This window comes from Myotis nattereri, assembly GCF_964212035.1.
Source record: "Myotis nattereri genome assembly, chromosome: 12".
Lineage (NCBI taxonomy): Eukaryota > Metazoa > Chordata > Mammalia > Chiroptera > Vespertilionidae > Myotis > Myotis nattereri.
This window is the reverse complement of record NC_138087.1, coordinates 6,797,857-6,824,003: the sequence shown is the minus strand read 5'-3', so window position 1 is coordinate 6,824,003 and position 26,147 is coordinate 6,797,857. Positions and strand designations below refer to the sequence as shown.

The following is a 26,147-nucleotide window of genomic DNA, read 5'->3' as shown; positions in this document are numbered from 1 at the left end:
ACAGCAGAAGTGACACCTGCTCAGGGCAGCCACAGGAGCCCCGGGTGCTGGACCCGGCACACAGGCGTGAGGCAGACAGCCCAGCGGAACCTGGAGGAGGCGCCATCAGAACCAGCGCCCACACTGCTCTCTATCAGGCCTGGGCCTCTTGGGGTGGCATCTTGCCTGACTCTATTACATCGCTGTCCATTACCCACACCCCTGCGTGCGTCTACTCCCCAGGTTGTGCTTCCTGGGTAGACTTCCGGTAGCACTTTCCTGGTGGACTTGCCCAGGGGAATGGGTCAGTTGAATTAAATTTTGCCCAGACAACTACAGTCAAACATTTTTTCATTAAAAACATACAGCACAGAACATTAGTCTTACCTCTTTCTTAATCTTAAAAAATAGAAATTTAGAGGGATCATTTGTACAGGATGTATAGGTATGTACACCTTTACTATGCACGTGAGAAAGCAGACAAGTTTACAAAACCTGCACTTTACAAACGCTTTCCTCCTGGGACTCTGGACCAAGGCAGCTGCCTGAGTCCCTGTGCCGGGCACCCGTCTGCCGAGAAGAACCGATCCCCCTGACCATGGTGCAGTGTCAGGAAAGGCAGCTGCCTGAGTCCCTGCGCCGGGCACCCATCTGCCGGGAAGAACCGATCCCCCTAACACGGCTCAGTGTCAGGAAAGCAGCCGGCAGGTCACGGGTTCCTCTCCACCGGCTGCTGCAGGCAGAGCTCGCTCCCGGCGGAGACGATGGGCAGCCTGTTCGCCAGGTGGTGGTTGATGAGGTGGCTGATGCTGTCAAAGATCCTGTCCCTCGTCCGGATCTGTGAAGGGCATGGAGGGAAGTCAGCATCACCCACAGGCAGAAATGAAAGAACAGGCCCTGCTTGGTGTCAGCCAGGCCATCTGAACTGGAGGGTCACTTCCTCCCTCTCAGAGATGGTCTGCAAGGTCCCTGGTCACTGTTGCTGGCCAGTCTATTCAGTCTGCTCATCTATCCACCCCTCCGGGACTGAGCCATGGCCTCCCCCACCTTTGGCAACCAGGCGCCATGGTGAGCTCCCCTGCCCCCTGCCAGCCTTCTCTTCCCTGCTCCCTCCTGCCCTCATAGGATCCATCACAGAAACCTGTCTAACTGCACCGCTCACTGAGGTCTGCAGGCTTCCATGCCCCTCCCACCTGCAGGCCTTTGCATGGCAGTCCCTGGGCCCAACCCCTCACCACCACTCCCCTACCCCCCCCCACCCCTCCCACACACACACTGAGCTGGCACTTCCAGGTACAGACCACACTGGAAGAAGGCCGTAAGAGGCCTGGCCAAGAGCAATCTCTCAACATATACTTTGGACACAGCCCGCTGGGGCTGCTCCTCTGAGAGGGAGTTGCAGATAGGGCAAGGAGCAGGTACCTGTCTACACCATTCACCCCCTCATGGTGGGGCTGGGAGGCCTGGGTGCCCAACCTGTCTCTCCACCTTATTGCTGGGAGCCCACCCCTTCCTGATGGCAACCTGCTGTCTCTCACCCCTCTCCTTTCCCCAAGTTCTTAATCTCTCCCCTTCCCTAGGTAGCCACTGTCTCCCCTCCATCATCTCACCAACGGGACATTGCTCTCTGGCTTTCAGCCCCCATCTCACTTCCACACCAAATCTATGCTCCAGGTATGCACATCAGACACCCCTGTCCAGGCCATCTGCTCCGAGCTCTACCAATTAGCTGTCAAAGGAACTTTAAATTAGGATGTTTTCACCTCCTGGGATCCAATTCGGAGGCGGGCCCCTCCGCACCCATCTCTGTAATCACCAGAGGCAGAGGCCTCCCAGGCCACAGGGTCAGCTGACTCTTGGGCATTAGTCTCAGTAGAGATATAATCTCATGGACACATTCGGAAAGGGACCTTTCTGTAGGACTTCTGGCATCTTTCCATTGAGGTTCAGTCCTCCTGGAGCTCCTAGAATTCCCCGCCCAGAGGGACCACCTGGGTGACGTGGGCAGACCCTTCCTTGGAAGCCAGGAGCGCTCAGGAGCTCAGCTTGAAGCTAGTGTTGTCAGCATGTTGCCTTGACATTGACTTCTTATTCCCACTTCTTAACAATTAACACTCATGTAAGTCTGGGGCAATGAGGGTGGTTTAAGGAGGATTATGACAGGAAGTGTCTGAGACAGTGGTCTCAACCTGGGCTCATGTCAAAATCACCCAAGGAGCTTTGCTAACTCCATACCCAGACCGACTGTATCAGGAACTGGAGGTGGGGCCCAAGCACTGATGTATTTTATGCTACATCCATGATTCTAACTTGCTACCCAAACTGAGGACCACTGATCAGTGCTTTGGAATATATGTCCTGGCTAATATAAAGGCACACTTAAACAAAGGCACAGAAAAGAGGTAAGTCATAAATTCACCACATTAAAAAAAAAAAAAAGGCCAGTTCACTTCATTCTCATGAATAGTTACCCAAACCTGAGTCTGGCTCCTGCCCAGAGAACTTGGAACCCACAGAGCTATCTGTGTGGACCCAACTGCCATGTGCCCGAAGTGCAAGGGCTGGTTAAGAGCACTTAGCCAGCCAGGCAAACTTCCCCAGGTACCTAGAAGGGTTCTGCTGCAGCTATGCCATGTGGAATGTTACCCCAGGCAGCTGCGTGAAGTTCTGCATAGCAACCAGGAAGCAAACATGAAGGCCATAGGAGACCAGAATAAATATGCATATGTTGGAAGAAGAAAGATCTGAAGTCAATAATCTAAACTTCCACCCTGGGAAACTAGAAAAAAAAAAAGGCAAATTACGTCCAAAGTAAATAGAGAAAACAAATAATAAAGGTTAGAGCAGAAATCAATGAAATTGAAATGAGAAACCAATAGAGAAAACTAATGATCCATAAAGTCAGTTTTCAGAAGAGATAAACTCAACAAGCCTTCAGGCAAACTAAGGAAAAGAGAGGACACAAATTATCAATGTCAGAAATGGAAAAGAGGGTCATCACTATAGATCTCATGGGCATTAAAAGGATAATAATAAAATTTAAAAAATGACGGCAGAGTAAGTGGATGCTGCGCGGACACGCTCCCAGAACCAAACTGGAATTACAGCTAAAATACAGAAAAGCTTCCAAGAACGGAAAATGGAGACTGCAGAGACTGGCAGGAGGGGCAGAGGTGCAAAAGGGCTGGTTGGGCTCCCACTGACAGCAACTGAAGTTCTGGAAGGATATCTCAGCTGTCGGGGGTTGCCACTGAGAACTCTGGGATCTAATCCCCAAGCTGGGCCCCCCAACAGAGAGCACCAGAACTGAGAAGGGTGCCCACATAACATCTGGCTGTGAAAAGCAGCAGGGTTGCTGTCTGCCCGGGAGAGAGCTGGAAATTCAGGTGCCCTCTTAAAGGGCCAACACACAAAATTCCCTGCGTAGCCACTCTTCTTGTGCGCTGGTAGAGGGAGAGCAGTGTGGACTGGAGCTGTGTGAACAGAAGCCAGGATTGGGGCACTGGGGGTTAGAGATCAGAAGGCAGACACATCAGTTTCCTATGCTGAGTCATTCCCTCAGGCCATTGAGGATATCTTTCTCATGCAGACATTTATTATACAGGTGGCTTCACCTGGAAGGGGGTGGGGGGAGACAGCTGACCCACCCTATTGGAAAACGCCTTGCTCCACAGTGTAGTCTCCAAGGCCCATTAAGAGACTGAGAATAACAATTAGCCTCCGGGCAGAAGCAATTGCACCACCTTGTTGAAAAAACAGTCACCACACCTGTGGATCATTGCCTGAGGGCAATTCAAAACAGAATCCTATCATTTTGTAGGCAGAGATGGTCTCTGGCTATGAGTCTTTACCTGAGCTAATTAGTCAGAAACAGCATTTGACACTGTCCTGCACTAGAGATTGAGAGGGGTAGCAGATCCACCTAATACATAGTCACAAACCCAAACAGAAAGCCAAAATGAGGAGGCAAAGAAACAACCCCCAAATGAAAGAACAAGAGAATTCTCCAGAAAAAGAGATAAATAGAATGGAGATAAGAAATTTATCAGACATAGAGTTCAGAATAATGATGGTAAAGATGTTCAACAGCATGAGAAAAAATATAGTGACTATGAAAGCAGAAATAAAGAATGACATAGCATAAATAAAGAACATATTAGAAGGAATACACAGCAGATTAGGGGAAGCTGAGGATCGAATCAGTAAATTAGAAGACAGGGTTGAAAAAAACACTCAACCAGAGAACCAAAAAGAAAAAAACAATTAAAAACAGGAGGACAGCTTAAGGGAGCTGTGGGACAGCATGAAACATAACAATATTCAAATAACAGGTGTGCTAGGAGAGGCAGAAAGGTTGAAAGGGATAGAGAACATGTTTGAAGAAATAATGGCAGAAAACTTCCCTAACCTGGTAAAGGAAAAAGTAACACAAGTTTAGGAGGCACAGAGAACCCCCAGCAAGAAGACCCCAAATAGGCACACACCCAGACACATCATAAATAAAATGCCAAAAGTTAAAGACAAAGAGAAAAGCAAACTGTTACCTACAAAGGAGTCCCCATAAGGCTGACACCTGATTTCTCATCAGAAACTCTATAGGCCAGAAGGGAATGGCATGCAGTACTCAATATAATAGAAAACAAGGATCTGAGACCAAGATTACTATATCCAGCAAGGCTGTCATTCTAAATAGATGGTAAAATAAAGAAATTCCTGGACAAAAATACATACAGGAGTACATCACCACCAAGTCAGCATTATAAGAAATGCTAAAGGGACTGCTGTAATGAGAAGAAAGAGAGAGAAGCCTAGGCATACAAAATTAAAAAGGCAATAATTATGGACCTATCAATAATAACCTTAAGTGTAAATGGATTAAATTCTCCAGTCAAAAGACATAGGGTAGCTAAATGGATACAAAAACATGACCCAACTATATGCTTCGTACAAGAGACCAACCTCAGAACAAAAGACACACACAGGATGAGAATGAAAGGATAGAAAAAAAATTTCCATACAAATGAAAAAAAAAAAGCTGGAGTAGCAATGCTCATATCTGACAAAATAGACTTCAAAATGAAGGCCATAACAAGAGACAACAAAGCTCACTACATAATACTAAAAGGATTAATCCAACAAGAAGATATAACCCAGGTAAACATATATGCACCCAATATAGGAGCACCTAAATATATAAAAAAACTTCTAGAGGACTTTAAGGGAGAGATTGACAACAATACAGTCATAGTAGGGGACTTTAAGACCCCTCTGACTTCACTGGATAGATCTTCCAGACAAAAAATTAACAAGAACACAGTGTCTCTAAAGGACACACTGGATCAGATGGATTTAATTGACATTTATAGAACATTTCACCCCAAAGCTGCAGAATATACATTCTTCTCAAGTCCACATGGATCATTCACAAAGATAGACCACTTGTTAGGACACAAAACAAGTATCTACAAGTTCAAGAAGAGTGAAATCATATCAAGCATCTTCTTTGATCACAGTTGAATGAAATTAGAAATCAACTACAGTGAAAACACCCCAAAACATTCCAACACAAGTTATTAAACAATGAATGGGTTACCAACAAGATTAAGAGAGAAATAAAAAAACATCCTGGAAACAAATGAATACACAACAAATCAAAATCTCTGGGACACAGAAAAAGCAGTCCTGAGAGGGAAGTTCATAGTACTACAAGTCTACCTTAAAAATTAACAATAAACTATTTAACCCTACAACTTAAGGGATTAGAAAGAGAGCAACCAAAAAGCCCAGAGTAAGTGGAGGAAGGAAATAATAAAGATGAGAGCAGAAATAAAAGACATAGCAAGTAAAAAAAAATTACCAAAAAAAAAAAATCAATGAAACCAAGAGCTGGTTCTTTGAAAGGATAAACAAGATTGATGAACCATTAGCCAGACTCATCAAGAAACAAAGAGAGAGAAACCAAATAAATAAAATCAGAAAATGAAAGTGGAGATGTAACCACTGATACCACAGAAATACAAAGAATTGTAAGGAAACACTATGAACAACTATATGCCAACAAACTGGACAATGTGGATGAAATAGACAAATTCCTAGAAAAATACAATCTCCCAAAATGGAATCAGAAAAAATAAGAAAATCTGAATAGGCCAATAACAATCGATGAAATAGAAGCAGTAAGAAAAAAAAACTCCCAGCAAACAAAAGCCCAGGTCCAGACTGCTTTATAGGGGAGTTTTACCAAACATTCAAAGAACTAACACCTATACTCCTCAAACTATTTGAGAAAATCCAAGAGGAAGGAACACTTCCAAACTCTTTTTATGAGGCCATCATTATCCTAATTTCCAAACCAGATGAAGACACTGCAAAAAAAGAAAATTCTAGGCCAATATCCCTGATGAACACAGGTGCTGAAATCCTCAACAAAATATTAGCAAGTCACATCCAGCAATATATTAAAAAGATCATTCACCATGATCAAGTGGGATTTATTCCAGGGATGCAAGGCTGGTACAATATTCACAAATCAATAAACATGATACATCACATAAACAAATTAAAAGACAAAAATCACAGGATCATATCAATAGATATAGAAAAAGCATTCAACAAAATCCAACACCCATTTTTGATAAAAACTCTCAGCAAAGTAGGAATAGAAGGAGCATATCTCAACATGATAAAGGCCATATATGACAAATCTACAGCCAACATCATACTCAATGGGCAAAAACTAAAACCATTTCCCCTAAGAACAGGAACAAGACAGGGATGCCCACTTTCACCACTCCTGTTCAACATAGTACTGGAAGTGCTAATCATAGTGATCAGACAAGAAGAAGAAATAAAAAGCATCCAAATTGGAAAAGAAGAAGTAAAACTGTCCTTATTCACAGATGACATGATATTGTACTTAGAAAACCCCAAAGAATCCATTAAAAAACTACTAGATTTAATACATGAATTCAGTAATGTAGCAGGATACAAAATTAACATCCAGAAATCTATGGCATTTTTATACATCAACTAGAGGCCCAGTGCATGAAATTCATGCACTGGTAGGGTCCCTAGTGGCTGCCAGCTGCCAGCCGGGGCCTCCCTCCCTTCCCCCAGCCAGCCCCGCCCCCTGGTCAAACTCCCAGACAACTCCCAGTTGAGGGGACAATTTGCGTACTATGCATTTATTATGCAGGATAATGAACTCACAGAAAGAGAAACTAAAAAAAAAAAATCCCATTTACCATGGCAACAAAAAAAATTAAGATACCTAGGAATAAACTTAACTAAGGACGTAAAAGACCTACACTCAGAAAACTACAGGGCACTGAAAAAAGAGATAGAGGAAAACATAAACAAATGGAAGAATATACCATGTTCATGGATTGGTAGAATCAACATCATTAAAATGTCCATACTACCCAAAGCAATCTATAGATTCAATGCAATCCTCATTAAGATACCAACAGAATATTTCACAGACTTAGAACAAACTCTCCAACAATTGATATAGAATAAAAAAAAGACCCCGAATAGCCGCTGCAATCCTGAGAAAGAAGAACAAAGTTGGAGGGACCACAATACCAGTTATCAAGCTACATTACAAAGCCACTGTTCTCAAAACTGCCTGGTACTGGCACAAGAACAGACATATAGACCAATGGAAAAGAATAGAGAGCCCAGAGTTCAACCCAAGCCACTATGCTCAATTAATATTTGACAAAGGAGGCAAGAGCATACAAGGAGTCAAGACAGTCTCTTCAATAAATGGTGGTGGGAAAATTGGACAGATACATGCAAAAAAATGAAACTAGACTACCAACTTACACCATGCACAAAAATAAACTCAAAATGGATAAAGGACTTAAATGTAAGACACAAAACTATAAAACTCTTACAAGATAACATAGGAAACAACTAGATGACAATGGGTTTGGTGATGACATTTTAAATATGACATCAACGACATAATTAATAAAAGGAATAATAGGCTGGACTTCATTAAAATTAAAAACTTCTGCTCTACAAATCACACTGTCAAGAGAATGAGAAGACAAGCTACAGACTGGGAGAAAATATCTGCAAAAGGCACATCTGATAAAGAACTTTTATCCAAAAATTATGAAGATCTCTTAAAACTAACAATAAAAAACAGCAACCAGTTTTAAAAATGGGCCAAAGACCTTACCAGACAACTCAGGAAAGAAGATGTATGCATGGCAAATAAACATGAAAAGAAGCTGCACATCCCTGTCACAGGGAATGTGAGTAAGCCAATGAGACACCACCACACACCTATTAGAATGGCCCAACTCCTGAGCACTGACAAAGCCGGCGAGGACATGGAGCAGCAGCCTGTCATCCATTGCTGGTGGGAATGCAAAACGTACAGTCACTTTGGAAGATCATTTGATGGTTTTTTATAAAACTAAACATACAATCTTATCACATGATGTAGCAACAGCTCTCTTTGGTATTTACCCAAAGAGTTGCAAACGTATGTCCATGAATATTTACAACAAGTTTATTAATAATTGCCAAAATTTGGAAGCAACCAAGTTGTCCTTCAGTAGATGAATGATAAATAATCTGTGGTCCCCCCAGACAATAGAATATTATTCAGTGCTAAAAAGAAATGAGCTATGAAGCTATGAAAAGGATGGAGGAGCCTTAAATGCATATCACTAAGTGAAAGGAGCCCATCTGAAAAGTCTACGTACTGTGTGACTCCAACTATATCCTTGGGAAAGGTAAGACTACGGAGACAGGAAAAGATCAGTGGTTTCGAGGGTGAGGGGAGGGAATAGGCAGAGCAGCCAGGATGGTTTTCAGGGCGGTGAAACTGTTTTGTATAATACAGTAACGGTGGCTACGTGTCGTTATACATTATCCAAACCCATAGAATGTCCAACACCAAGATGAGCCTCATGTAAACTATGGGCTCCGGGTGAGGAGGACACGCCAATGCAGGCTCATCAGCAGGAGTGCTGGTGGTGGCGGGGCTGTGCATGGGGGAAATCTCTGTACCTTCCTCTGAATTTTGCTGTGAACATAAAACTTCTCTAAAAATTAAAGTATCTTTTTTAAAAGAGTAGACTAAATATTCAGGTTGATAGTGTCAGATGGGATAAGGCTTTCAAGGGGAGCAGCTTGGGAGACAATAAAGTTTCACGAAGGAGGGAAGGCACCATCTTTAAACAAGGCACCTTAGGGCTCCTGAAACTCTTCATTGTAAGGCGTTTCCACTTTGGTTTGATGTTGAAACCACTCTTCCTAAAAGTGTGTTACCTTGTTAAGGCAGAGATCCCCAAGGTCCTACAGCAGCTACGGAGCTCTTCTCCAGGCAGGGACCGAAATGCCTGCGCAGCTTCACAGGTGTCTGGTCAGCTGGCATCATCCCCTCAGTGTCCACAATGGGCGGCAGGGACGGAGGTGGGAGGCAGCAGTCAACCTCAGTTTTGAGTAGAATGTCCAGGTTGGGGGCCCAAAAGAGACCAAGCGAAGTCTCTGAGCTTCCCGCACCTCTACCCCCTCATTCATTCTGGACTTTTCCTCCATCAAGATTGAGTAAGTATGCCCTAACCGGTTTGGTTCAGTGGATAGAGCGTCGGCCTGCGGACTCAAGGGTCCCAGGTTCGATTCCGGCTAAGGCATATACTTTGATTGAAGGCACATCCCCAGTAGGGGGTGTGAGGGGGCGGCTGATTGATGTTTCTCTCTCATCGATGTTTCTAGCTCTCTATCCCTCTCCTTTCCTTTCTGTAAAAAAAGTCAATAAAATATATATTTTTTAAAAAGATTGAGTAAGTAGAGCATGGACATCTGTCGAAAGGGACGCTGGGCGGCTGGTGTCCAGTCTGTGCTTTCCACGCAGCGGTGGAAGAAGTGGCGCCCGGGAGCATCGCGACGATGTGGTGAGGTCTGGGTGGTGCAGGGGCTGGCTATCCAGGAGGGCAGAGCAGGGCAGAACAGACTTGTAGGCCTGGTTGGACCTCACACAATCATATCACATATGAACCTCAATTCCCTCCCAGACGTGGGGCAGCTGGACCAGCCCTTTGGAACTCCAGCAGGGGCGGGCTTTAACCTTTTGTTCTGTCAAGAAAGTGTAACAAACACAAGGAATCCAGCTCCAAGATGACTTTTTAGGAGCTCTGCCGCTGATAGAACAGAAGGTAGTGTCTCCAAGTGCAGCACTCTTGGCCCAGGAAAACCGTTCTGGGCCTGCTGGTCGGCCGCTAGGGGCTCCCCTCCGCGGGCTGCAGGATAAGTCACTGCTCAGAAAACTGCAGGAAGTCCTAATTCAGCTGCTAAAGGAGCGGGGCTGGACCCATGCACTCAATTCGTCCCCAAAGCTGCCTGCCCCGGCAACGGCCTCCAAGACTAGAGGACACCCCAAATGGCCCATACAGCGAGGGGCCTGGCCCTGGATGCCAGCCCAAGGAGGACACATTCATCTGGCAAAGCAACCTGATACCTTTTAAAAAATCTGAACACAGGAAACGGAAGAGAAGCAGCGTGGTGAAAGCAGTGGCTGGACGCCCTCCCCTGGCTAGGGTGGAAGTGTGTGCCTCCGGCGCCCTCTGGTGGCCCACAGAACACAACAGCATGGTGTTGCCATGGAACAACCTTGTGACTAAAGCACCAAAACGCACATCCAGGAACGAGGCAGGAAGAGGCAGGTCCAGAGCACACCAGGGCCCCGTCTTGTTCCAGGGGCTGTGAGAAGGGCCTGGAAGACCATCTTCACTTGATGGCAAGGCAACAGGTCACATGACTTACCCAAGACCACAGGTGACCTTGACCAAACTGGCAGTGTAATTTCTATTGAACAAATGTGTACAGAATGAAGGCACAATGCCAATGATGGGGATGAGGACGTCATCTAGCAATCTGGGCAGGCCTAGGTCCCCTCCTCAGCAGGGGCCTCTGCCCCCACCCCAAACCCCAGCAGAATCCTTGTTCCTAGCTGAAGCCAGCCATTGCTCAAGCACCTTGACATTCCCCCCGAGTTCTGGAAGCCTGAAGGGGGATGCCAGGGAGTCTTCAGTGTAGGGAGGGTCTCTCCTGCCCCACTGCCTGCTCAGACCTGAGCCACACAACAGGGAGCGCTCCCTCCACTCACCCCTCCACTCACAGCCTGCTTCTGGCCTGGCCAAGGTCATCTGTGGCCTCAAGGGTTTTCCAAGGCACATGACGGCTTCAGAGAGTTGGCCCCTCCTGGCCTTGATCTCTGCAGGAGGGAGGGCAGGCACTGGCTTTCTTCATCTGATCACATTGCAGCAAGAGAAGGGGCTCAGGTGCCCTGGGCTCAGGTGTCCAGAGACTGAGGTGCGTGGGGCTCAGGTGCCCACGCTGATCACAGCATGAAAACTGACAGGCCTCAGGGCCAGCAGCCAGGCATAAACCCAGAGGCCAGCTTGATAAGGCTTCTCTGTAAGGTATCTTTGAGTTGCTGACAGTATTTTTAATCATTTCACACAGAGTCTGGAAGTAGAAGAAAATGAGATCCCAAAGGTGGGAAGGAATGCTGCTCCAGGCTTCCAGAAGGGCTGGTCTCATTAGGGAGCCTGAGAAACGGCTCAAAGGCGGTGGAAAGTAAAGTAAGTAACAAACACAGAGCGTGTTCTGATTTCTCAATCGCAGTGAGGCTGTGACAATCCCTTTGTCTGTTCTCTGCCACAACCTCCAGAAATCCCAAGTGACATGGGGTGGGGGGAGGTGGACACCCTTCTGGGTTAGTTCTCCCTTTCTGCCTGTCTGTTCTTGTACACCTCCCGAAATTCAGTGGAAATTAATTTCTCAAAATGTATTCATCCAGGCTCCTCGGTGACTACCTCTGTGTCTCAGGGGCTGTGCACACAGAACAGAACCAGAAGGTGCTGCTGCGGGTGGGAAACACCACTGGCCAAGAAACCGTGAGTCTTGGGTTCGAATCTACCGCTAGCTGCTGTGGTCATTTGATTAGCTACTGACAGTGCAGGTGGGTGGGGAAAAGGGGTGCTTTCACAGATATTGAGGGGTGTGGTCAGTCGTGGAAAGGGCAGTGTGAGGGGAGGTGCTGGAGGCTGAGGCTTGGTGACTGGGCCAGTGGTAGGAGGAATCCAGAGGGCAGGTGGGTGAGGAGGAGGGATGATGGCAAGCTGCCTTCCACTTAGACGGGTGGGCTTGTGTTGCCTAGGGAATGTTTAAGTGGAGTTGCCCTGTGGGAGTTAGATACTCTTTAAAGACTGTGCATTAACCAGGACATTTGATCAATGACAAAATGATTGCACCCAACCCCTTCCAAAGGTCAGACTGGAACAGGCAAAGCCTTCATTCTGATGCTTCCAGATGACAACTCTGGCTCTGTGGGAACAGGCTGAGCGTGGAGCCGCTGCCCTTCGGCTCCTGTCTCAGCCCTGGCTGGACCCACGGAGACCTCACCCCGAAGGCTTGTGCTCAGCACAGCCCACCCCAGCGGGACGCAGCCACCACAGCCATGTTGCCTGGCCTCTCCCACGTTTGAAATTCAGACAAGATCCAGGCTTTCCATAGGCACAAAGCCCACCGTGCCAGGCCATGTCAGCCTCCAGAATGCTAAGCCAAGAGTCAGGCTTGGGATCTTGTACACCAATTGCTTACACTCCTCCAGTCAACGCCTTACTGCACATGAGCACTCGAGTCCCTTCCCAAGAGTGAAACTGAACTTGAATCTCTGCACGCTGGGGTCCTGTGGCCACGTCTGCCTGTCAGCCTGTGGCCACCATGTCAGAGTGAGGAGGACACTCGTGTGCCCCCTGGCTCCTGCTCCTTCTGGGTTTCACTCCCCTTCCTCTCCTAGTTCCAAGGGTCTGAGGAGCCCCAGTCTTCGCCAAGTTTGCCCAAGAGTCAGAAAGTCTTATTTCTGACAATAGAAATGAAAACAAGATGGAAAGCTGACCATGTGGCCAAGAGGAAATTCATAGGAAAAGGGCGCCCACCAGGGTTTCTTCGCTGGAGATGTGCAGGGAAGCTGTGGGCACCTGAGCGCCCACTCCCCCGGGAAAGACTCATGAGCTCCGGCCAGTGGCATTTTACAGAGAGAAGGATGGAAGTTCCTTGCTAATTATCAAGTGAGGGAGATGCTAAAATGTACCTATGTGTTTTTATTTCTTTAATTTGGCTTAACTTTGCAATCCTTGATAGAAAGTAGAGATTGGTAAACAGCTGATACTTTATATGATTAAATAATTCTATTTTTATAGGAAAGGCATGAGAAAAGGAATTATAAGTTAAAACGTGAGGCGAGTGTAAGCATTGTCCCATCTCACCTACCCCAACCGCAATGGAAGAGATGTCTGAAACAAAAGAGAAGATGGACGGCCAGAGGACATGATGGCCTCAGCACGAAAAGACAGGAGACTGCTGAATTAAACAGCAAGAAAGAGGAGAGCCTAGAGTGGGGGAGGAGGGACAGGGCCTGTGGGCGAGGGGGATGCCGGCCACAGTGGGAGCAAGAGCAGCTGGGCCCCTGGGCGATTCCTGCAGCTCCACAGCCCCTCCTTCCCGCTCACCTCCTTAGGGCCAAACTAGCATTTACTTTCAGGAAGAAGCCAGAGAATGTTTATCCAAAGAAACAAAACAGGCTGGGGGGTGACGAGGCTGTAGGAGAGTGATGGTGGCACCAAAGTGTTTCTGGGAGCCCCCAGCCTGAGGGGCCAAGGCCCTGTCCTCTCCTTCAGTCCTCTAACCTGTCAGGCAACAGCTCCCCACCCCAGACCTATTGCCACCATCCTCTTCTTTCCCCCACGCCCTACCACACACACAGCCTCAGTCCGTCTTCCATGCCCGGCCTGGGGAAGGCTAGAGGGAAACAGGCCAGCGTGCGTTACAGCAGACCCAGCCCCCGCTCTCATGTATCTCAGGGAAATGTGCTGGGCATCTTAAGAACACCAAGATCATGAAGAGAAAAACTGTGCTGAGCAAATAAAACACCTGACCCCAGAAGATAATCTGAAAAACAGATAAAAACTCATTAATAACATCAAAAAGCCAAAAAGATACTTGAGCCATTAAAAAGAAGATGCATGGGGGAAAAACAATCAGAGAAGAACAAGTTTTCTTTTAGAAGTTAAATATACAATCTGGAAAAGCATATGTGTAGTTTCTATATCCATAAAGTTTGAAAGACAGTCAAAGAAAGCTTCTAGAACATAGAGCAAATTTTCAAAGAACTGGAAACTACAGAAAAAAAAGAGAAAGAAGGTCAGTGCAAGAGACTTAGCCCCTCAATGAGGTGTTCAAAGAAGACAGAATATGGGAGAAATTAGCAAAGAAATATTATAAGGAAATTGCTCTGACTTAAATGAATAATAGAAGTTTTCAGATTGAAACAGCTCATCATTCATTATCATATCATTACAGAAGGAAAAGAAAAGAGAAAAAAGAGTCTAACATTTCTAGAGGAAAAAAAGTAACCTACAAAAGATCAGGAATCTGACCAGTCATACTACAACCAACCATACTATGAAACAAAAGTGACTTCCAAATGCATTTTCCAGACAGAGATAGATGAGAGAGTTCATGCCCATGAACCTGTTCTGAGGAAGGCCTGATGAACCACTCCAATGCAAACTGAGTAAAAACCTAGAAGGAAGAAGATACAGTATACACAACAGGCTGGAACTTACCAGGAGTGCAATCACAATATTTTCCTGGAGTGATGGATTTGCTCTAGAAAGCTATTAGTCAGGGAATAAGACTGTCTTCAGGTGTGTTCCAAAAATAGATGGAATGAGCTAGATAACAGTAATGAAATGGTGAGGAAAGCAGAAGAAGGCAATTGGAAACTTTGAGGTTAACATTAAAAGCAATGTATAAAATAGGATGTATACAATGTAATTTGGGACTAAATATAAATGTAGTATAAGGATAACAAATTTGCCTATAACTGCACCAAGGAGGTGGGAAGGAGCGAAGTTGCACTGGGCTGAGGAAATAATTTCAAATGGCAAAAAAATCATTATAACAACGTATGGTTGGGTTTGTAACAGTGCATGTAGTGTGTATAACAATAATGTCACACAAAGAGAGAAGGAAATAGAGTTATATAGGAACTAGAAGCCCGGTGCACAAAAATTTGTGCACTCAGGGGTAGGGAGTTCCTCAGCCCGGCCTGTGCCCTCTCACAGTCTGGGACCCCTCGGGGGTGAACACTTGCTGGCTTAGGCCTGCTCCCCGGGGGGGGGGGGAGGAGTTGGGCCTAAGATGGCAATCAGACATCCCTCTGGCATCCCGGCAGTCCTCAGGGGATGTCCATTTGCCAGCGGGGAGCAGACCTAAGCTGCAGTCAGACATCCTTAGCGCTGCTGAGGAGGCAGGAGAGGCTCCCACCACCACCGCTGTACTGGCAGCTATCAGCCTGGCTTGTGGCTGAGCAGAGCTCCCCCCTGTGAGAGCACACTGACCACCAGAGGGCAGCTCCTGCATTGAGCGTCTGCCCCCTGGTGGTCAGTGTGTGTCATAGTGACCAGTCATTCCCAGTCTTTCTGCTGTTAGGGTCAGTTTGCATATTACCCTTTTACTATATAGGATAGAGGCCTGGTACATGGGTGGGGGCCGGCTGGTTTGCCCTGAAGGGTGTCCCGGATCAGGGTGGGGGTCCTGCTTGGGTGCCTGGTCAGCCTGGGTGAGGGGCTGATGGCTGTTTGCAGCTGGTCACACCCCCTTCAGAGTGGGGGTCCCCACTGGGGTGCCTGGCCAGCCTGGATGACAGGCTGATGGCTGTTTGCAGCTGGTCGCACCCCCTTCAGGGTGGGGGTCCCCACTGGGGTGCCTGGCCAGTCTGGGTGAGGGGCTGAGGGCTGTTTTCAAGCTGGCAGGTGACTGAAGCTCCCAGCCTCTTTTTTTTTTTATTCTGGCATTTATTTACCTTCTATAGCTGTCACTGGAGCTGAGAGCCAGCTCCAGCTCTGAGGCTGTGGCTGGCTGAAAGCAGATATCTGGGTTTGTTTAGCTTCTATAATTGAAACTCTGTTACCATCACTGGCGCTCTAAGCTCTGAACCCACTGCCGGCTGAAAGCAGGTTTCTTTGTTTAGCTTCTATAATTGCAACATTGTTGCATCTGGAGCTCAGAGCCGGGCTGCGGCAGGTGGGGAACCTTGGTTTCCTCCATCACTGGAGCAAGCAAGCCTCATGTTTGCTTCAGCTGCCTGGCTGCTGGCCGCCATCTTGGTTGGCAGTTAATTTGCATATCCTGCTGATTAGCCAATGGGAAGCGTAGCGGAGGTATGGTTAATTACCATGTTTGTCTATTATTAGATAGGATAGCATTTCTATTTATCACAGGAAATAAGATAGTATAAATCTGAAGCTGATTCTGGTAAATTCAGATGTATATGGTAAACCACTAAAAATAATGTCAAAAATATTGAAAAGTTATTAAAGAAATTAAAATACTACCTTATAAAAATCTACCTAATGTAAAAAAAAGCAGTAAAAAATGAAGAGTAATATATAAAACAAAAAGTAAATGCAGATGCAAATGCAACTATATCAATTATAACATCAAATATAAACAAATTAAATAATTCAATCAAAAGGCATAGGCTGTCAGAGTAGATAAAACATGATCTACCTAAATGCTGTCTAGAAAAGACACACTTTAGATTCAGACATCCAGGTAAGTTGAAAGTAAAGAACGGAAAAAATATATATCATGCAAACAGCAATCACAAGAAAGCTATACAAATATCAGAAAATAGACTTCAAAACAAACAAACAAAACGTTACTAGAGATAAAGAGGGACATTTCATATAGATAAAAGGTCAAACCAACAAGATTAGTGATATTTATATATATATATATATATATATATATGCCTAAGCAACTGTTATGACCCACACTGACCACTAAGGGGCAGATGTTCAAGGAAGGAGCTGCCCCCTGGTGGTCAGTGTGCTCCCACAGCCAACCTCCAGTGGTCCCTCCCACTGACCGGCCAACTTCTCGCTATCCTTCCCCCTGACCGGCCCCAATTGGCCCCGATCACTGGGCAGACCGAGGGATCCTACCCATGCATGAATTTGTGCATCAGGCCTCTAGTATAATTATAAACATAAAACATAACAACAGAGCACCAAAATACATCAAGCAAAACTGACAAAAATCAAGAGAGAAATAGACAAATTCAACAATAACAGTTAAAGAACTAGATATCCCACTTTTAATAGTAGATAGAGCAACAAGACAGAAGATCAATAAGGAAAAAAAAGATTTGCTCAATACTACAAACCTAACAAACATTTATAGAAAACACTCCACTCAAAAACATCAAAATATACAGTCTTCTCAAGTGTATATTGACTATCACCAGGGCACACCATATGCTGGTCCATAAAATAAATAAAATAAATTTAAAATGATAGAACTAATACAAATTATTTTCTCTGACCCAAATGGAATGAAATCAAGAATCAAAAGCAGGAAAAAAATTCGCAAATATGTAAAAATTAAACAATACTAGTAAGCTCCTACATAACCAATGGGTCAAAGGAGAATTCATCAGAAAACTTATAAAATATTTAAAATGAATGAAAATGAAGACACAACAGACCAAACTTATGGGATGCAGCCAATGCTGAGAAGTTTATACCTATAAAAGCCTATATTAAGAAAAAAGAATGGTCTCAAATCAACAACTTAACCTCCCACTTTAAGATACTGAAAAAAAAGAAGAGCAAAATAAACCTAAAACAAGCAGAAGAAAGAAAATCATAAAGATTAGGTCAGAGATAAAACAAAACAGAAAATATGAAAAAAAAATAAATGAAACCAGAAGCTGGTTCTTTAAAAAGATCAATAACATTGACAAACATTTAGCTATGCTGACCAAAGCAGGGGAGGGGGGGACTACTCATACAGAAAAGTCCAGGACCAAATGACTTGACTCCTGAATCCTACCAAATATTTATAGAATTACACCAATTGTTCAGAAACTCTTCCAAGAAAGTAGAAGAGGAGAAAATGCTTCCAAACTGATGCTTTCAAACTCTTCTATAAGACTAGTATTACCCTGATGCCAAAGCCAGACAAAGGAGCCATAAAAAAATCTATAGATTAATATCTCTTATTAATATTATATAAAAATTCTCAACAAAAAACACTAGCAACACAAATCTATCCACAGATAAAAAGAATCATACATCATGACCAAGTGGAAATTTTCCCAGGAATGCAAGGTAAGTTCAACATCTGAAAATCAATGTAATACATGTAAATAGAATTTTAAAATTATCTCAATAGATAGATAAAAAGCACTTGACAAAATCCAATACCCTTTCATGTTAAAAAAATATTAGGAGAAGAAGGAAATTTTTGTAGCCTGATGAAGGACATCCACATAAAACCCGCAGTTAACATCATACTTAATTCAAAAGACTGGATTATTTCCCTTAAAATCAGTAACAAGGATGTTAACTCTTGCCATTTCTAGCCAGGCAATTAGTTAATAGAAAGAAATAAAAGCCATCAGATTTGAAAGGAAATGTAAAACTGACTGTATTCACAGATAACATAATCTATATATAGAAAACCCCCAGGAACCCACTAAAAAAACTATTAGAACTAATAGAGTTCAGCAAATTTGCAGGATACAAAATCACTATACAAAAGTCCATTGTATTTATCTACACTTTCAATGCACACTATGAAAATGAAATTGAGAAAATAATTGCATTCACAAGAGCATCCAACAAATTAAATATTTTAAAATAAATTCAACAGAAGTGAAAAACCTACTCTGAAAAGTACAAAACATTGTTGAAAGAAATTAAAGACAATATAAATAAGTGGAAAAACATGCGTGTTTATGAATCAGAAAACTTACATTGTTAAGAGGGCTATATTCCCCCCATCTAAACACCAATTGGTCTGCATCCAACACAATCCCTATAAAGTCCCAAATGGCTTTTCTTTTGAAATTGACAAGCTGATTCTAAAGTTCATATGGAGTTGCAAGGGGCCTTGAATGACCAAAACAATCCTGGAAAAAAAAAGTCGAGGACTCACTTTCTTACTTAGAAACTTACTACAAAGCAACAGTAATCAAAACAGTGTGGTACTGACACAAAGATAGACTTTGAGATCCGTGAAAAAGAATTGAGAATTCAGAAACACACACACACACACACACACACATGCACACACACACACATAGTCAATTGGTTTTTAACAATGATGTCAAACTCATTCAATGGGGAAAACAATTGTGTTTTCAACAAATAATGCGGTGAAAACTGGACATACACATGCAAAAAAATGAGGTTGAACCATTTCCTTACTCTATATATACAAGGTGGATCAAAGACTTAAATGTAACACTAAAACTATAAAGCTGCCAGAAAAGCATGCAGCTAAATCTTAATGGATTTTTAAAAAGAATTCTAAGATATAATACCAAAAGCCTGAGCAACAAAAGGAAAAAACACATAAACAAATTGAACATTGACCTACGGTCACAGTTCCATTCTTGGTCAGGGCATATGCCTGGGTTGTGGGCTTGATCCCCAGTGTGGGGTGTGCAGGAGTCAGCCCATTGGTGACTCTCTCTCATCATTGATGTTTCTCTCTCTCTCTCTCTCTCTCTCTCTCTCTCTCTCTCTCTATCTCTCTCTCTGAAATCAATACAAATATATCTGAAAAAGAAGGAATTGAAGGGGTTAGTTTGTTTTCTTTTCCTCCATTGCATTAATTTCTTTTCCCTCCTTAGGTAGACAAGTAGTAAAGACTAGGACATCCAAAAGTAATTCATATACAAGAACAATTAGAAAGTCATTGCACAGGCTGAGGGACTATGCGGAGTCAGAAAATACCCTAAAGCCCGTAACTTTAACCTCAGGCTGACTCTCGGCACAGACGTGGCCTACATCAACTAAGAAAACAAAATAAAAAGGAAACCCTCAGGACTGGGGGAGGGGAAATGCGATTCCCAAAGTCCAATTAGATATTAGATTCACTATTCAGTTTTCAACAGAAAACATCACAAGGCATATAAAAGAAACAAAAAAGTATGTACCATTCAAAGGCAAAAATAAACCAGCAGAAATTGTCTCTGAAAAGGACCTAGTAGCACATCTAATAGACAAAGGCTTTAAAACACTGTCTTACAGATCCGCCAAGAACTAAAGATGTGAACTGAAAAAAATAAATAAATAAGAAAGATGTATGAACAAAATGGAAAATCAATAAAGCCTACTAAATAGAAACCGAAGAGAAACCCTGAAGCTGAAAATGACAATAACTGAAATGAAAAATTCACTAGAGTAATTCAAAGGCATATTTAAGCAGACAAAATTGGGGAATTTGGTTATCAAGTTCTGAGAAACAGAAAAAAAAAAAGATTGAAGAAAAGTGAACAGAGCCTACAGGATCTGTGGGATACCATTAAGCAGAACAACATACACATTGTGAGAGTCCTAGAGGGAGAAGACAGAGAGAACGGGGAAGACAGAATGTTTGAAGAAAAAACAACAGAAAATTTCCAAATTTTATGAAGGATATGAATGTATAAATATCCAAGAAGCTCAATGAATGTCAAGCAGGATGAATACAAAGACACCCACACCAAGACACATTATAATCAAACTGTCAAAAGACAATGACAAAGAAAGAAGTTTGAACGCAGTAAAAAAGAGTGACTTGTCATATTCAAGAGATCCTTAGTAAGATTATCAGCAGATTTCTCATCAGAAACTTCAGAGGCTAGATGGCAGTGGATTTATACATTTAAAAAGCTAAGAGAGAAAAAACATGTCAACTAAGAATCCTATATCTGACAAAACTGTCCTTCAAAAGTGAAGAAGAAATCAAGACAATCCCAGGTAAACAAAAGCTGAGAGAGTTCATTTCCACTAGACTTGCCCAATAAGAATTGCTAAAGGGGGTTCTGCAGGTTGACAGGAAAGGAGATTAGAAAGTAACTAGAAGCTGTATGAAGAAATAAAGATCACAGTAAAGTTAAATATATAGGTGATTATGAAAACTACTATTATTAAATATTTGGTTTGTAATTCTAAATGTTGTTTTCTACATACTTTAAGAGACTAATCCATTAAAATTATTAGTTTATGTTTTTGGACATAAATGTATAGGACTATAAGATGGTATAATTTAGCTAAATTTTAACTTTAGATTTTTAAAATGTTTTTGTTGATTTTTTTGATTTTTTTTTTTTTTAGAGAGAAACATCATGGAAAGAGAAACATCATCAATCAACTGCCTTCTGCACACCCCCTACTGGGGACTGAGCCTACAACCTGGACATGTGACCTGATCAGAATCGAACTGTGACTTCTTGGTTCATGGGTTGACATTCAACCACTGAGCCACACCGGTCAGGCTAACTTTTTATTTTTTTAAAATACCTAAAATTTTCAACTGAAATATTATATTCTCATTGAATTGCTGAGACATTTTCTCTCCTGTTTTCTTTGGATAAAAATAAATGAATTATCAGACAGCCTATGCAAATGGGAAGAACTCTGGACTGATTCTGTTGAGAAAAACCTTACTTGTGATTCTATGACTGCCAGTAGCTGGTGACCCTTAGCTCCCCACGTCACCTTCTTGGGCTCTCAATTCCTAAAAAAGCTTGAGGTTAATTTAGGAATTTACTAGTCTCATGCTTGTTGAATACCTACTGTGTGCCAGGCACAAAACAAACTCTAGAAAAACTAAAACAAAATCTTGTCAAAAATCGTGAAGTAGCAACAATGAGTAAATCTAGGTGCTCAGGGACAGTGCAGTGAGCAAAACGGCTACCTCCATGCGATTATAGTCCAGGTTGGGGAGGGGGTCAAATAATAAACAAACTAGCAAGTAAATGAGTGCTTGTGTGTGATAAGTGCTTGGGAGTAAAAATAAGTCAGGGAATATCCAGGGGATTCTATCTGAGATAAAATGGTGAGGGAAGGTTGTCTTATTTGGAGTAAATCTAGCTCATTGGAAGGGATGAATGTAACCCTATAATCTTGACACCCGAACCAGGTGAGCACACACAAATGACAGCAGCAAACACAACGAAGACACTTAACTTAGGAACAGTGACTGAAGAACCCTAAAAAAACTAGGTGCCCAAATCCAACAACGCATTTCACAATTCCCATGTCAAGACCAAAGAAGGTTCATGCCAAGACATAACATCAGAAACATCTGCCTATGTACTACCCCACAATAATGGACTTAAGAAAAAAACCACAGAATTATCTCAAAAGACACTGACGAAGCATTTGATAAAGTTCAATACCTACACAGGATAAAAGTAATTAGGTAATTAATATGCACCAATTCCAATAGGGCAGAGGCTTGTTCTTTTAACTGATTCATGAACATATCCTAGATGATAAAAACAATGCCTGAATTTAGTAGCCATTAGGTACACATTTGCTTAGTGAATGAACAACAGAAGGAAGGAAGGAAGGAAGGAAGGAAGGAAGGAAGGAAGGAAGGAAGGAAGGAAGGGAGGGAGGGAGGGAGGGAGGGAGGGAGGGAGGGAGGGAGGGGAAGGGAGGGGAGGGGAGGGGAGGGGAGGGGAGGGGAGGGGAGGGGAGGGGAGGGGAGGGGAGGGGAGGGGAGGGGAGGGGAGGGGAGGAAAATTCTTTAGACTGACAAGGGCAGTCTACCCAAAGCTTACATCATCCTTAATGGAACAAACCCTCAAACATTCCCTTTCAGGTTGGGAACAAGGCGAGGGCGCCCTCTCCTGGCCAATGCTCAAAGATGCCCAGCCAGCAAGGTGGGATTAGAACCCTGAGGACAGGGACTGGGAGGCACGCAACAAAACTGCCAGTGTTTGCAACGCAGTTCCAGTGAAACGATTGCAACCACATTCCTCTCCCTGCAGCAATGACTATAGAGAAAAAGTAACCAAAAGTTACATACCACTTACAACAGGAACTAAAACTAGACACTAGAAAGCAACCTAATGCAGGAAAAAGAAGGGCTTTCTGAAGAGAATTTTAAAATTCTAACCAAGGACATCTTTAAAACTAAGTAAATGGAGCCTTATGCCATGCTCATGGATATGATGACTTAATATTAAAAAATGTCAGCTCTCCCCAAATTAATCTATAAATTCAATGCAAATCTTATCAAAACCCCAGCATATTCTCTCTCTCTCTCTCTCCCTCCCTCCCTACCTCCCTCCCTCCTTGATAAAGTGAATCTAAAATCTGAACAAAGAAGAGTGAGGCTGTGAGAATAGGGGAGGCAACTGACCAGGAGGAGCATCAGGAGGAAAGGCGCACCCCACCAGAGGTTAGGGCAGTTCCAAAGCCGTGATGACTAGCACCGTTTCTCATACAAGAAACACTAAACAGCGAGGTCAGTAGGACGGAGCTGACGGTGCAGGACACAGGGACTCAGTGCTAACAGGCAGAGCACCAGCACCACAGAGAACAGGGGAATTATTTGGCAAACGGTGACCAAAAAGATTGGCTCACTGCATGGAGATATTTAAAATGTTGGGTCTCTACCTTAAATCATCTTCAAAAGTAACTCCAGGCCCGGCCAGCATGGCCCAGTGGTTGAGCACTGACCTATGAACCAGGAGGTCACCGCATGCAGCTGAAGACCAAGCCTTCGTCCCTGCCTCCCAGTACTGGCTGGACGATGGGATAGGAGTGAGACCACAGAAGGGCTGTCAGGAGCATTACCTCTCGGGCGGGAAAGCTCTGGCCCTGGGCCTGGCTCGGGGTCCCGGAGGGTGGCCATCGGGGCTTCCGCGGGCGCCTGTGGGTGGAGGAGGGAAAGCAGCCACCCCGTGCTCACCGTGCCTTCCGGGTCCACGAGCAGCAGGTGCTTGGCCTGGCCGTCGTGCATGCCAGTGAGGACGAAGGAGCCCGGGCTGGTGGTGCTCTTCCTGACCAGGAAGTCCCCGTCTCGCTTCAGCAGCCCCTCCGCCTCCTTCCTGCTCATCTGGCCTTGGTACCACAGCTCGGCGTTCAGCTCCTCCAGCATCCTGGCCTCCGGGGCTCTGGGGGAGACGGGGCTGATGCACTCCACGGAGGCCGCCTTGCTCAGCACGGGCCCCAGGGACTGGTTCTTGAGAGCATCTTCAAAAGGTTCTGCCAATAGCATTTGCCAGCAACGGGTGGACCCAGGAAGAGCAAAGGATAAACAATACAATGTGAGGGCTGAGAAGGCAAAGGCAACGCCCCCGGAAGAAAGAACCAGAGACACATGACAGCTGATAATCTAACGAGACGAGTCATAACAAGCATTTGAAAGTACAGCCCAAATCCTGGCGTGACTCTGGTAAGCCTGCTTTCCCAAGGCAGCTGGGCACCGTGCCTTGTGCCAAGGGTTCAAGCACACGCAGGTCTAGCTGGTTAGAATGCCTGGCTTTGCACGCCACAGGAAGCCACGCATATTACATGCCGTCTACTTTCTCTGGAACGTTGGCTAGCCTCCAACAAACATGTTCTCTTCTGGATAGAAACCTGCCAAACCGAAGGAAATACGCAAAGAAAAAGACAATTTGCAAGATTTTTATTTTGTGCGAGACCTAAACCCAACCCATCAAACGTTTATTTCAAAATCTTTGTATCGGGTGAATTTTTTAAAAAAAATAAAACTGACGTTTAATTGGGTGCCTTTTGTGTGACTTGTCCCAGGCCAGGAGCCCTACCTTCCCTTGACCTTCACTTGTCCTTGTGGGAAAAGGCTCTGTGTGAGTGTCTGAGAGTGAGCCTGACTTCGGGCCCTTCAGAACAAACCTCTCACTGCAGGGCATCGATCAATGGCAAGACTTCTGCTCTAACATCAACAAATAGCAGCAGCAAGCAAGTCAGCAGGCACGCCTAAGTTAATCTCAGGGTTTGATTTTCAAATAAGTAATTGGACAAATGAGGGGAGTGCTACACGAATGTTTGGTGTTATAATGACTGTGGGACCACATGGCCAACCCAGTCAATGCAAGCCCCGCAAGAACAGCATCCTCCTGGGCACAGCTACACCCCAAAGCCCAACATTATTCCTGGGACATGGTTCCTGCTCCACAAACATTCAACAAATGCTGTAAAATAAGATCAACTTAGAGGATGGGCAGGAGTGAGGTGAATAAATGAAACCAAAATTAGGTCATTTGGGCACTCATTAAGTCATTTATATTTTTGAAGCAGAAAAGAAGTTAAAACTATTGATTAAATTTTTATTTTTTACCCTATCTTTTTCCTGATTACCTGGAGTGTTGAAAATTTGTATTATACTCTTTCTACACCATCATCATCACCACCACCACCACCATCACCATTATCCTGTTATCACCATTTATCATCATCACCACCACCATCACCACCATCACCACCATTATCCTATTGTCATCATCACCATTTATCATCATCTCCACCATCACCATCATCATCATTATCTCATTATCATCACCATTTACCATCATCATCACCATCATCATCACTATTATCCCATTATCATCACCATTTATCATCACCATCACCACCACCATCACCACCATCATCGCCATTGTTATTCAGCTCTAGTGGTTAAAAGTAAACAACAGAGTGCTGCCTTTATTTTTTCACACTTTTCAATAGATACTAGCCTTCCAGGGCCCTCTCTTGTTTTTGCTGGGAGCAGGAGTAGAAATAGATGGATGCGAAAACGTTAGCTCTGGTTCTCATAGTCCTCATCTCAAACCCCAGGCCAACCTAACTACCCAGATCTGGGGCCAGGAATCACTGGTGAACTGACTCCATTAAACAAGTACAGCCACCAAAGTGCAGTTGTGAGCATTGTGAACCTGGGGCGGGGGCTCAGCGGCTCCACTTGGCTCTACATCTGGGGAAAGCCACCTCACGCCTCGCGTTACTAAAGTGAAGGGATCGGACTAGGTGACTGTGAAGGCGCCGCAAGCACTGAGATTCCAGTTCTTCTGGTTCTGGTCATCTTTGTAAGTCGGAAGGGGAGTCCACTATCTATGGAACCAAAGTGGCGGGGAGAATTAGACTTCTGTTTCCATGGTGCCGCCTAATCATAAACGCACTCAGTCCTGTCCTCATCACATGCACCATCACGGACAGCAGGTGTCGAGCCAGCGAGGTTGCCTTAAAGCGGTAAAGTCACTTAACCTCTAGGGTTCTCTGTTCTCTCCTCTGTACAGTAAAGATAATAACAGCAATAGTGATGATAAT

General features: G+C 44.1%; 1 protein-coding gene across 4 annotated transcripts in view; it reads right to left on the bottom strand.

Moving 5' to 3' along the window:
* Positions 1-360: 360 nt before the first annotated feature.
* The window catches only part of SHC3 (SHC adaptor protein 3), a 147,875-nt gene continuing 122,088 nt past the window's right edge, over positions 361-26,147 (bottom strand). For all 4 annotated transcript variants that reach the window (XM_081104088.1, XM_081104090.1, XM_081104089.1 and 1 more), the window contains 2 exons: positions 23,770-24,065; positions 361-817 (listed from right to left, as the gene is read on the bottom strand). In XM_081104088.1, coding sequence (XP_080960214.1) covers positions 689-817; positions 23,770-24,065 — 425 coding nt within the window. In that variant the 3' untranslated portion in view covers positions 361-688. The remainder of the gene's footprint in view (positions 818-23,769; positions 24,066-26,147) is intronic.